The sequence below is a fragment of the Scyliorhinus canicula genome, chromosome 5 (genome assembly GCF_902713615.1).
Source record: "Scyliorhinus canicula chromosome 5, sScyCan1.1, whole genome shotgun sequence".
NCBI lineage: Eukaryota > Metazoa > Chordata > Chondrichthyes > Carcharhiniformes > Scyliorhinidae > Scyliorhinus > Scyliorhinus canicula.
In genome coordinates, this window is record NC_052150.1 from 227684863 (window position 1) to 227698233 (window position 13371).

General features: G+C 50.4%; 1 protein-coding gene across 2 annotated transcripts in view; it reads left to right on the plus strand.

The window, feature by feature from the left end:
• The first annotated feature begins 2221 nt into the window (after positions 1 to 2221).
• LOC119966642 (diacylglycerol O-acyltransferase 1-like) overlaps positions 2222 to 13371 on the plus strand; it is a 146306-nt gene continuing 135156 nt past the window's right edge. Inside the window, exons 1-2 of one of the 2 annotated variants that reach the window (XM_038798685.1) lie at positions 2329 to 2438; positions 5702 to 5850. Coding sequence is in view for 1 of the 2 variants with exons in the window: in XM_038798684.1 (XP_038654612.1) it covers positions 2281 to 2438 (158 nt within the window). In the remaining variant the exon portion in view is untranslated. Of the gene's footprint in view, positions 2439 to 5701; positions 5851 to 13371 lie in introns of both variants that reach the window. The other variant, XM_038798684.1, reaches the window with a different exon arrangement.

The window sequence follows — 13371 nt, forward strand, 5'->3', positions numbered from 1 at the left end:
TAGACTCGCTAACTTTAAGGGCATTTAAGTGGTCACTGGATAGACATATGGATGAAAATGGAATAGTGTCACCCTCCCTCCAGCGAACCTCACCGCAGCCCCCACCCCAGCGGGATCCGTCCTCCCACTGGTTCCACTCAGGGGTGACAAAGGGGCTGGTTTAGCTCACCAGGCTAAATCGCTGGCTTTTAGAGCAGACCAAGCAGGCCAGCAGCACGGTTTGATTCCCGTACCAGCCTCCCCGGACAGGCGCCGGAATGTGGAGACTAGGGGCTTTTCACAGTAACTTCATTGAAGCCTACTCGTGACAATAAGCAATTTTTTTCAAAGACGAGGACAACACGCTCCCAGAGTCGCAGGTGACCAAGTCGGCGCCCACATCACCACCAGGACTGAGGCGATCGCAGAGGAGGGACAGGGCCCCAATAGACTTAATTTGTAATGTTTCCACCACCCACGCCGGACTCTTTTTAACAGGGTGTGAATGTGGTAGTCACCACTGGTGGCATATTATATGATGTGGAGATGCCGGCGTTGGGCTGGGGTGAGCACAGTAAGAAGTCTTACAACACCAGGTTAAAGTCCAACAGGTTTGTTTCAAACACTAGCTTTCGGAGCACAGCTCTTTCCTCAGGTGATTCACCTGAGGAAGGTGCAGTGCTCCGAAAGCTCGTGTTTGAAACAAACCTGTTGGACTTTAACCTGGTGTTGTAAAACTTCTTACTGGGCATATTGTATGTATTACGGCACTGCCCGTATATTAAAGGTACAATGGTAACTCCCTGCCTGCTGGATCTCGGTGCTGCAGCCATTCTGGTTCCAGCTACAGGAGCAGGGCCGGCTCAAGGTACCGGCAACTCGGGCAGTCGCCCGGGGCGCCATGTGCTGGTGGCGCCATCAAGGAGTGCGTGACCGGCGTCAGAGACCCGGCGCATGCGCAGTTGGGCCGGTGTCAACCAGCGCATGCGCGGTGGCCGCCCCACACAAACATGGCGGATGGATCCAGGCTCGCCGGTGGAAGGAGGCCTGCCGACAGAGAGACCGGCCCGCCGATCGGTGGGTCCCGATCATGTACCAGGTCACTCCGCCCCCCCCCCCCCCCTGGCGAACGGAGCCCCCCCCCCGGTGAACGGAGGCCCCCCCCCCCCGCGAAGGCCGCCGAAGTTCAGCTTGCCCGGGGCGCCAGCAACCCTAGGGCCGTTTCTGTACAGGAGGCACAATATCTTGTTCAATAAAGCCTCGATTGTTTGACCATTCTCGTCTTGTGGTAATTGGCGGTGCATCAGTCCTACTATTTGAAAGATTGTAGCGGCAGGCCAGGGAGCTACATACCGGTGAGTCACACATCAGGAGTAAGGAATGGAACCTGGGACCCTGGCACTGTGAAGCAACAGTGCTAAACATTGTGCTACCATGCTGGGCCAATACAATTATCAGTGAAAAAAACTCAAAGAGGAAACCAATTTAAATATAATGAGTCGATAAAGAGGGAACGTCCACTGATTACATTTAGAGCGAGAAAATGATCTGCTCCAACTCCCAAGGAATCCACGTGTCCCCTCTGGAATTAAACTACATTTCCCAAGTGCACTTCGATTGCGGAACGCATGCGCGTTGGACACTAAAGGCGGAGTCTGCGAGCCGGAGCTGGCGCTCGGCCACTGATTGGGTCCTGGTCCTCGGGCAGGCGTCACGAGCGCAAAGCGGGAAAGCTGTGCCAACGCGGGGAGGAGGGACCGCGATGATCCCGCCTCCCGTAACCAGGGAAACTGAGGAGATCCCGCCCCCGTCACTCGAATGCTGGAATCACAGCATTCCGCCCACTGCCACGCCCCAGTACAAACCGCCCCGCCCACCGGCCCCACTCTCCGGCCCGGTCCCTGCCGGCTCCGCCCAGCAACGCCGGTCCGGCCCGCCCCCCGGCCAGCGGTGCCCCCCCCCCCCATACCCGTGGCGTGGCACCGCCCCCCCGACCCGCTCGGATGCCCCTCCTCCTCCCCCGCCCCTCTGTCTCCTCCCTCCCTGTGCCGCCCCGCCCCGCCCCTCCCAGCCCCGCCACGCCCCCTCCCCCCGACGACCCCGCCCCTCCCCCCGACGGCCCCGCCCCTCCCCCCGACGGCCCCGCCCCTCCCCCCGACGGCCCCGCCCCTCCCCCCGACGGCCCCGCCCCTCCCCCCGACGGCCCCGCCCCTTCTATTGACGGCCCCGCCCCCTCCCGGCCCGCGCGGGCTGCCCCACCTCCCGCCCGTCCGGGGCCGTCATCTCTCCGAAGGCTCCGGGATGAACGAAGCGGCGGAGGCTGCTGTCCGGCGGCGGCGCAGCCACGGTGCTGGGGACGTATGGGCGGGAGGTGGCCGAGTGTCTCGGACCCGGAGTCACCGGGACCTGAACAAACTGCAGGAGCCGGAGGTGCAACCGGCTGAGAGCAACTGGCTGAGGTAAACCCGCAAAATACCGGGAATACCGCCCAAAATACCGGGAATACCGCCCAAACACCGGGATAACAGCCCTAAACACCGGGTAAACAACCCTAAACACCGGGAATACCGCCCAAAACACCGGGAATACCGCCCAAAACACCGGGAAAACCGCCCAAAACACCGGGAAAACAGCCCTAGATACCGGGAATATCGCCCAAAACACAGTGAAAATCCCCTGGACGCCGGGAAAACCGCCCCAAACAGCGGGAAACACTCCACAAACACCGGGAAAACAGCCCTAAACACCGGGAAAACAGCCCTAAACACCAGGGAAACCACCCAAAACACCGGGAAAACAGCCCTAAACACCGAGAAAACAGCCCTAAACACCAGGAAAACCGCTTAAAGTACTGGGAAACCGCCCAAAACACCAGGAAAACCGCCCAAAGCACTGGGAAACCGCCCAAAACACCAGGTAAATCCCCAGAACATCTGGAAAACAGCCCAAAACATCGGGAAAACAGCCCAAAGCACTGGGAAAACTGCCCAAAACATAGGGAAAACTGTCGAAACACTGGGGAAACAGCCCAAAACACCGGGGAAACAGCCCAAAACACCAGGGAAACCGCCCAAAACACCAGGTAAATCCCCAGAACACCTGGAAAACAGCCCTAAACACCGGGAAAACAGCCCAAAGCACTGGGAAAATGGATCCAAACACCGGGAAAACTGCCCAAAACCCCAGGAAACTGCCCAAAACACCGGGAAAAGAGCCCAAAACACCAGGAAAAGAGCCCAAAACACCAGGAAAAGAGCCCAAAACACCAGGGAAAACTGCCCAAAACACTGGGAAAACTGTCGAAAACACTGGGAAAACTGTCGAAAACACTGGGAAAACTGTCAAACACTGGGAAAACTGCCACAAACAGCCCTAAACACTGGGAAAACTGCCCCAAACACCGGGGGAATCCTGTAAACGCTGGGGAAAACACCCCAAACACCGGGAAAACTGCACAAAACACCAGGAAAACTGCCCGAAACCTGGGAAACCGCCCAAAACCCAAGAAAACCGTCCAAAACACCAGGAAACCTGCCCAAAACACAGGATTAAAAGTCTCTAAACACTGGGAAAACCACAGGTAAAATTGCTTAAATTTGATTTGATTTATTGTCACTTGCACTGAAGTACAGTGAAAAGTATTTTCCTGCGGACGAGGGAACGTACACAGTACGTACATAGTAGACAAAAAGAATAATCAGCAGAGTACATTGACAAATGGTACATCGACAAACAGTGATTGGTTACAGTGCGGAACAAGGGGCCAAACAAAGCAAATACATGAGCAAGAGCAGCATAGGGTGTTGTGAATAGTGTTTTTAACAGGGAACAGATCAGTCTGAGGGGGGTGACGTTGAGGAGTCTTGTAGCTGTGGGGAAGAAGCTGTTCCTATGTCTGGATGTGTGTGTCTTCAGACTACCTGATGGAAAGGTCTGGAACAAGGCAATGCCTGGGTGCGAGGGGTCTCTGATAATGCTGCCTGCCTTCCTGAGGCAGCGGGAGGTGTAGACAGAATCAATGTGGGGGTGGCAAGCTTGTGTGATGCATTGGGCTGAGTTCACCACACTGCAGTTTCTTGCGAGACCAGGAAAACACCAGGAAAACTGCATAACATAGAACAGTACAGCACAGAACAGGCCCTTCGGCCCTCGATGTTGTGCCAAGCAATGATCACCCTACTTAAACCCACGTAACCCGTATACCCGTAACCCAACAATCCCCCCATTAACCTTACACTACGGGCAATTTAGCATGGCCAATCCACCTAACCCGCACATCTTTGGACTGTGGGAGGAAACTGGAGCACCCGGAGGAAACCCACGCACACACGGGGAGGACGTGCAGACTCCACACAGACAGTGACCCAGCCGGGAATCGAACCTGGGACCCTGGAGCTGTGAAGCATTGATGCTAACCACCATGCTACCGTGAGGCCCCCAAAAATACCATGAAACACAGGGAAACCCTCATGAAGCACCGGGAAACCCTCATGAAGCACCGGGAAACCCAGTAAAAACTGGGGAAACCCAGTAAAACATGGGAAAACCGTGTAAAACCCTGTGGAAACCTGTAAAATAATGGGAAAACCGCATAAACACCGGGAAAACAGCATAAACACTGGGAAACTGCATAAAACACTGGGGAAGCCTTAAAACACACGGAAAACTGCTTAAAACACTGGGAAAACCGCATACACTGGGAAAACTGTGTAAAACTCTGGGAAACCACCGGGAAAACCGCCACAAACACCAGAAAACCTGTCCAAAACACCGGGAAAACAATGTGAAACACCGGGAAAATGAATGTAATACACCGGGAAAACCACCCACCGGGAAACCACATAAACACCGGAAAAGCCCTGTCAAACATCGGGAAAACCGGACGGCAGGGCAGCACAGTGGTTGGCACTGTTGCTTCACAGCGCAAGGATCCCGGGTTCGATTCCCCGCTGGGTCACTATCTGTGTGGAATCTGCACAATTCTCCCTTTGTCTGCGTGGGTTTCCTCTGGGTGCTCCGGTTTCCTCCCACACGTCCCAAAAGATGTGCGTGTTAGGTGATTTGGACATTCTGAATTCTCACACTGTGTACAGAGATTTTCCGGAGCAACTGGCTGAGGTAAACGTGTGAAACACAGTGTCTATCTGTGTCCCTGTCAGTAAATCACCCTAAACATGTTGTCTATCTGTATCCCTGTCAGTAAATCACCCTAAACATGGTGTCTATCTGTGTCTATCTGTGTGGGTACACTGAGGGAGAATGCAGAATTTCCAATTCACCTAACAGCACATCTTTCGGGATTTGTGGGAGGAAACCGGAGCACCCGGAGGAAACGCACGGCGACACACGGAGAATGTGCAGACTCCGCACAGACAATTACTCCAGTGGGAATCAAACCTGGTGCTGCGAAGCAACAGAGCTAACCACTGTGCTACCGTGCCGGTGTCTATCCGTGTCCCTCTCGATAAATCATCCTGAACATGAGGTTTGTCTGTGTTCCTGTCACTAAATCACTGTAAACCCATTGCCTCTCTCTGGTACTGCAAGGCAAAGCACTCCAAACTTGGTCTCTGTACAGTTTCACAGTAATTTGGAAATCAAATGCAAAACAATTGTTGATTTATAACCTGGCAAATACTGTGTACTTATCAGTAGGCGTGGTTGGTTTTAGAAACATGTATCTGCCACAGAAGAAACTAATGTATATGTTTGTACACTGTAGAGCAGGTATCGTTTCATAAGTTGGAGAGGAAGAGAGAAGCAAAGTGTAGAACCTTTGGCAAGCTCAGATGCAAAATGCTTCCAATTTGAAAGGAAGGTGCTCAACCCAGTGAGAGAGGATGAAACTTAGCAAGTTTGATGGAGGCTGTGGTAAGAGAGAAATCCATGAACGGTCCCAACAAATGCCAGCATGTGGTAACGGTAACCGGGGAGGGACTCAAACACCTGAGATTGGGCAAGAGCCGAGGTATTCCTGGCCGGGCTGAACGAACGATTGTCCAGATCAGGTCGTGTGGGAGAGGCGAAGCTATTGATTAATAAAGGGTTGTGTGGTGAATGTAATATATGAATGTATATATACTAATTCACACTGTTATTGTAAGCGCAGTAGCGCCATCCTACCACTAGGGGGAGTAGCGCTGGAGCACTTAGGAACTTGTACTGGGCTCCACCCTTGGTTCTGCCCACGACTCCTCCCCCTAGTGCAGCTGTATAAATATCCGTGTCCAGAGTCAGCCTGGGTCACTACGAGTTCATCGGGTAACAGGCTGGCTCTGAAGTAAGTCGATTAAAGCCTAGATTCACATCGGAAACACGTGTCTGGTGAATTGATGGTTCCATCAGGTTGGTTTGAGAGAAAAGAGTGCGTGGAGGAGCCCATGTGTGGGAGATTCACAAGATATGTCACCGAGCGAGGAGAAAAGTAGAGAATGGGAGACATTTGGATAAGTGTGATGGTCTTCATCGCAGGCGAGAGTGTTGCAGGAAGACTGAGTGTCGTAAGTCAGTGGCCCTGTTTGTGCTGGGAGATCCCATGGTCGTGGTAGTAAATTTGAAACTTTAAAATGGGAGGGAAGGCAGTAATACAAAGAACAATACAGCACAGGAACAGGCCCTTCCGCCCTCCAAGCCTGTACTGGTCATAATACCAACCTTGGCCAAAACCCTCGGCACTTCTGGTGCTACCTTTATTTATTAACCACAGGCAGTGAGTATGTTTCCTATATTGACCAAATGACCACACAACCAGTATGTTAGTTCAAAAGACAGTTTATTATTAAACATGACACTTATGTCTATGAGCAATGATACACACGGCTACGCATTAAACTACACCTATCAACTAAGATGACCTTAACTTAACTTCTGGGTGACCGGCTCTGTGCAGGTAGATAAGGCCTTTATCTGAGTCCCCACGTGTGTCGGTTGGAAGTCGTCAGGTTCGTCTCGGCTGCGGCTCGTCTCTCTCAGGTTGCGATCGCAGGTCTTGAACTTGGCCTGGTCATTATGCAGCGATTGGTGTGGGCACAGGCCGGTCCCAAAAGAGAACAATCCCTAGTGCGCAGGGACTCTTATCCTTCTCCTCTTTCCCGCCCTTTTGGGCGGTACTAACTCAGGATCCAATGGATCGATAGGGTCTCAATCACTCTAATCGATACTGGCCAATTAGGGGCTGGGCAAATCCTAGTTACCATTGTCCCAAGTACTTAGGCCTTTCCAAATAAGGGGAGGCGGCGCCGGGGAGTCTGCTACTGTTGCTATTCCTTAATTTGAGCCTATTGTCCTGGGGAAATTGGCAATTGACCTTTAACAGGTGCAAGTTTCAGTTCGGTCTGGTTTTCCTTGGCACAATACACAGGGGCTGTGTACTGTCTGTGTCGTACAGGCTGTGTCCCGACTTGACCACAATTCCCATTATCCTTTGCGGGCGGCAATTTTAGACGGCCACACTTTCTTGTGCCGTATCCCTCTATACCTCTTCTATCCATGTATTTGTCAAGATGCCTTTTGAATGCCGTTAGTGTATCTGCATCCACAATCTCCCCTGGCAACGCTTTCCAGGCACTCGCCACCCTCTGCGTAAAAAACCTGCCTCATATATCTCCTCTAAACTTTGCCCCACGGACCTTAAACCTATGCCTCCAGGTTTGACCCATCCACCCTGGGAAAGAGTGCCTGCCCATCTACTCTATCCATGCCCCTCATAACCTTGTAGACCTCTGTCAGATCACCCCTCAACCTCTGTTGTTGTAATGAAAACAGTCTGAGCCTATTCAGCCTCTCCACACAGGTAGCACCCTCCACACCAGGCAACATTCTGGTAAACCTCATCTGCACCCTCTCCAAAGTGTGGCAAGCAGAATTATGCGCAATATTCCAAATGTGGACTTACCAAGGTTCCATACAACTGCAGCATGACTTGCCAGTTACTGTAGTGCTATTGTCATTGGATTAGTAATGACACCCAGGACACTGGTTCGAACCCTGCCAGGACAAATGGTGATCATTTTCACCGTTGAACATGGTAACCCCTCTTCCTGCTCTTTTTAAAAAAAAATCTTTTGACAGACATTGCCTCCCACTCCCACCCGACTGCGTAACGTATTATTGGGGCCAATTGGCTTGGTGACAAACTCAATTGACCCGTGATAAATATTTGGGGCTTTAACGAGCTGGTTGCCAGTCTAGGCGCCCACCCACTGTTCATGTGATGGGGCTGAGCTCGGAGTTTGGAAGGAAGGTAATGAGGTGGGTGCCACTCCCCTGCTGAAAACACACCTGGCGAGGCCACGTAAAAATCAGCCCCATGTCTCATGAAGCGACCATGAAACTATTATCGATTGTTGTCGGGGAGGAAACCTGCCAGTCTGGGGCAGACAGATTATCGGGGGTAGGCAGGATGCAGCTTTGAGGTTACTATCAGATCAACCATAATATTACACGTCAGAGCAGGCATGGGGGGTAGGGGAGGGGAGGGGAGGGGGGGGGGGGGGCTGCGGCGGCGGCACGGTAGCACAGTTGTTAGCACTGTTGCTTCACAGTGTCAGGGTCCCAGGTTTGATTCCTGGCTTGGGTCACTGTCTGTGCGGAGTTTGCACGTTCTTCCCCTGTCTGTGTGGGGTCCTCCGGGTGCTCCAGTTTCCTCCAAAGACGTGCACGTTAGGTGGATTGGCCATGGTAAATTACCCTGAGTGTCCAAAGAGGTTAGGTGGGGTTACGTGGATAGGGTGGAGGTGTGGGCTTTTTCCAAGGGCTGGTGCAGACTTGATGGGCCAAATGGCCTCCTTCTGCACTGTAAATTCTATGTTCTATGTAAGTTCTATGAATGGCCTACTCCTGTCCCTTGCTGGCATGAGACTGTAGATTCACAGCAATGTGGCGGATTATCAACTGCTTTCTGAAATGGTCTAGCAAGCTCCTCTGTTCAAGGGCAATTCGGGATGGGCAACAAATGCTGGCCTTGCCAATGACCCCTACTTCCTGTGAAAGAATAAATTTAAAAAACAATCCATAGCTCAAAGTTACAGTGATGCAAGAAGAAATGTGTCTTTCAATAGAAGTTTAAGATGGTTTTTTGGCCAAAACACAGGGACTGCAGAGATAGCCATCTCTGTTTGTTTTGGCCATACTGATAAGTTTCAGGGTCAATGTACCAACATGTGTTGAGGAAGAGAATGGTTATTTGCCGCTGTTTGTGCTGCTCGTCCAGCCTTGAAGCAAATGCTAGTTGAAGTAATACCTGTGTGACTCTGTCACACGGACTATGACTTGCAATAAGTAGTTTGTGGATTCAGGCGTGCTCCTGGGTTTGAGCACCATCCAGGCCAGGGGTTCACAAACTGGGCTCCGCGGACCCCCTAGGGGTCTGTGAAGGGTCAGCAGGCCAGTGGCACCCACCTCGTCAACCTTCCTGCCAAGCCCCCGAGTTCACCCCCATCACACGATAAGTGGGTGGGCGCCAAAACTGGCAACAAGCCCGTTCTCCCCAAATAAATAATCGCGGGTCAGTTGAGTTTGTTACTAAGTTGGCGGCTGCCACATGAATGGTAAACACCGGTTCAAACGCACAAAATCTATAAAGAATGAGAGATATCAAATGTGTCGATAAGAACAGGACCTTTTGGTCCTTTTGGACCGTAACATTTCAGCTATGAAGAGAGGCTGGACAAGCTCGAATTGTTTTCCTTGGAGCAGAGAAGGCTGAGGCGGGACCTGATTGAGGTGTCTGAGGTAATGAGGGGCATGGACAGGGTGGATAGGAAGCAGCTCTTCCCCTTAATTGAAGAGTGAATAGCAAAAAAATAAATTTTAAAAATCGCTTATTGTCACGAGTAGGTTTCAATAAAGTTACTGTGAAAAGCCCCTAGTCGCCACATTCCGGCGCCTGTTCGGGGAGGCTGGTACGGGAATCGAACCGTGCTGCTGGCCTGCTTGGTCTGTTTTAAAAGCCAGCGATTTAGCCCAGTGAGCTAAACCAGCTAAGCTAAACAAGGGGGGGGGAGGGGCATAATTTTAGGGTGACGGGCAGGACGTTTAGAGATGATTGAGGAAAACGGTTTTCCCCCAGAGGGTGGTGGGAGTCTGGCATGCAGCGGCTTGGGAGAATAGTAAAGGCGGGAATTCTGACAACCGTTAGAATGTACGTGGGCGAGCACTTAAAATATCAAAGCAGTCGAGGCTCTTGGCCGAGTGGGATTCGGGTAGGTTTATTGTAGTATTGTCGGTGCAGACTCGATGGGCCGATGGACCTTCTGTACTGTGTGACTCCAGTGTGATGCTGACTGTGTTGGAGGCAGGTACTGTTTTTTGGAGATGTTACAAAGGCCCATTCTGCACGCTCAGGCGGATGTAACAAATTCCAAGGTAGATGGCACCGTTCCATGATGCTGTGTCAAAAAGAACAGGGAGTTCACTGGTCTTGGCCAATATTCCCCAGCTCCAAAAAAGTTTTAATTAGAAAGTTCTCTCACATTGCCCATTATCCACAGTAACAGTAACCCCCCCCCCCCCCCCCCCCGCATTGTCCACCAAAACTGTGTTTACTCTTTCAATCTTGCAAAAATTTGAGGAGAGGAGGTTAATGATCCATCGCTCGATGTTGGGAAGAGGGACTGATATATGGTGCCTCGGGGAATTGAGGGACATGCGGAACAGGTGGGAATGTAGGGTTAAGGCCGATGATCAGACATGACTATATTGAATTGTGGAGCAGGTAGGCTCCCCCCCCCCCCCCGTTCCTATTTCTAAGCAGGAAAATACTACAACACTGCTGCTGTGACATTCAGGAAAGCGGAATTTCTTGCTGGAATTGGCTTGCTGGGAATCCTGTTTTAGTATTGCTGTAAAAAGATGTTTTGTTGAAGTTTTTCATCTTGCACCCATCAGGACAATGGCAAGGAAGCTACATACGTATATTAATGCACAGGCCCCTGTTCTTTGCAGACAGAAAGAATGTTGTGCCTGTTTCAGCTGCCAAACAAAATAAGTGATGGCCATTCATTAGTTCATTCTTCAAGTCAATCCCTTGACCAATTGGAGTCAAACTGCCTGTTTTGAATGACCATACAAAGCTTGGCAGTTAACTTTCAGTCACAATTAATTGGTGCATTATCCATGGCAATGCCTCTACTAATCCGAGTCCACGTGCCAATTCTCTTCTGGTACAGTAGAAAGTTGTTGTTTACCCCAGAGGTTTTCAAACCCTCGGTCGTTACCCACAGCTGGGTTGCGGGCAGGTTTCGGGAGGGTTGGAGCATTCCCGTAGCTGCGACGGACTTTTGAGATTCCCGGCCTTCCCGTGCATGTGTGCCGGGTCAAACAGTGCGCAGGCCCGGATCCCAGCGGGGTGGACCGCCTCCTCAGCGCGTGTTCAGGGCCAGTTCTTTTCAGCAAACAACGGAGTCCTACCACCGGAAGCAGCGGCAGGGTGCAGGTCACACGCCTCATCACGTGTTCTGGGCGCGAGAGAGGTTCCTCCATTTTGAAGCTGCCAGCAGTGCTGGTGTGAACTCTGGTGGACAACCCATGAAGATGATGACAACTGGAACAGAGCAGCATAATGATGATTACTTGAGGAGTGGGATATTAATTGCGCTTTTAATTGTGCCACTGCAAATCAGAATTCAAAGTTCACATGTGTTATATGCAGGGGCTGGTTTAGCACAGGGCTAAAGAACTGGCTTTGAAAGCAGACCAAGGCAGGCCAGCAGCACGGTTCAATTCCCGTACCAGCCTCCCCGAACAGGCGCAGGAATGTGGCGACTAGGGGCTTTTCACAGTAACTTCATTTGAAGGCTACTTGTGACAATAAGCGATTTTTCATTTTCGGAAGTACTGGCAAATGAAAGTTTAAAACCCTCAAAACTTCAAAGACATTTGAAGACTAAACATGCTGAGTTCGAGGACAAACCTCCATTTTCTTCACCGGATGCAATGAGATTTTAAATCATCAGCTGAAGTCGTTATCGGAAATGTAACATTGAATAATAAAGCAAGTGAGATCGTGAGGACCGAGCAGGCTCACCTGTCATGTTGAAGGTAAGTGAAAATGGTGGGTCGTGAAGATCGGCCAACGTGGGTCACAAAGGCTGGCCGGTGTGGGGCGCAAGGGTCGGCCTGCGTGGGTCCCGAAGGATGGTAGCTTGGTAAAAATGGGCCCCGAGCAAAAAAGTTCGGAAAACGCTGGTTTGCCCTGACATTGGTATTCAATAGATTGTCTGATGAGTGTGTCATGTGAGAGTACCTTTAAGAAATGGGTGTTTATCAATGGGTGTGTATATAAATATCTGTAGTGAGAGTACCTTTAAGAAATGGGTGTTTATCACTGCAGTGATGTCAGAGAGTGGGTGGAGCTGGGCTGTCTGTCAGCATTTTACTTTCGTTGTAGGCTGTTTGCTGCAGGGTGTGTTTTAGTTTCGTTTTCAGAGCTGGATAGCTGCAGTCACAGCCAGGAGGTGCATGAATCTCTCTCTGTAATCTAAAGACTAAATTGATCCTGGTGATTTAAAACTAAGAACAGTAGTGACTTTAACCTGATGTGCTTCTGGTTAAAAAGTATTTTAAGTCTTATGGATGTCAAAAGGAAAGCTTAAAGGATTACTTAGTGTTGTATTTGAATTGATGGTTGCTAAGATGTTCACTGTTTGTTTCATAAAGGTTAACTTGAGTTCATAGAATAAACATTGTTTTGCTTAAAAAAATACTTTTCCATTTCTGCTGTACCACACCTGTAGAGTGGGCCGTGTGCTCCCCATACCACAATCTAGTACAAGTTGTGGGTCAGTGAACTCCATGATACACGTTGGGGTTTTCTAAACCCTGGCCCATAACAAGTGCAAGATGAAAAGCTTCGACAAAATGCCTTTTTTTGTTCAGCAATACTTGAAAACTAAAGGAATAAATGGTATGGATGCGAAGATGGGAAATTGGAATTGAGAAGAAAGCACAAGGACTTTGAAAATCTTGTGTCTCACCTACAGGGCATGATTTTCTATTGTCAGTGTCCAAAACGGCATCATATTGGGGTGCAGTATGAGGAGGGCACCGTATAGTTTTATCAAGGCGTTGCAAGTGCAATTGCAGTGATGCAACAATATAACGTAGTTCTGTAGGAGGATAATTCCATTCCAAAATGTTAACTCTGATTCTCTTTCCACACGTGCTGCCAGACCTATTGAGTTTATCCAGCATTTTCTGTTTTTAATCAACTCAATCTTCCACTCATTCTCTATTGCTGCCCTGAGGGGGTTCAGCACGTTTAGTAGTCAATCTGCAATGACCTCGAGTCTAGATCCTTTTTCATTGCACTTACCTCCATAGTATGAGAATATACTGATGACGCATGCTCCCTCCCAACATGTTGCAACTTCCACTTTGCTGCACAGACCTTCT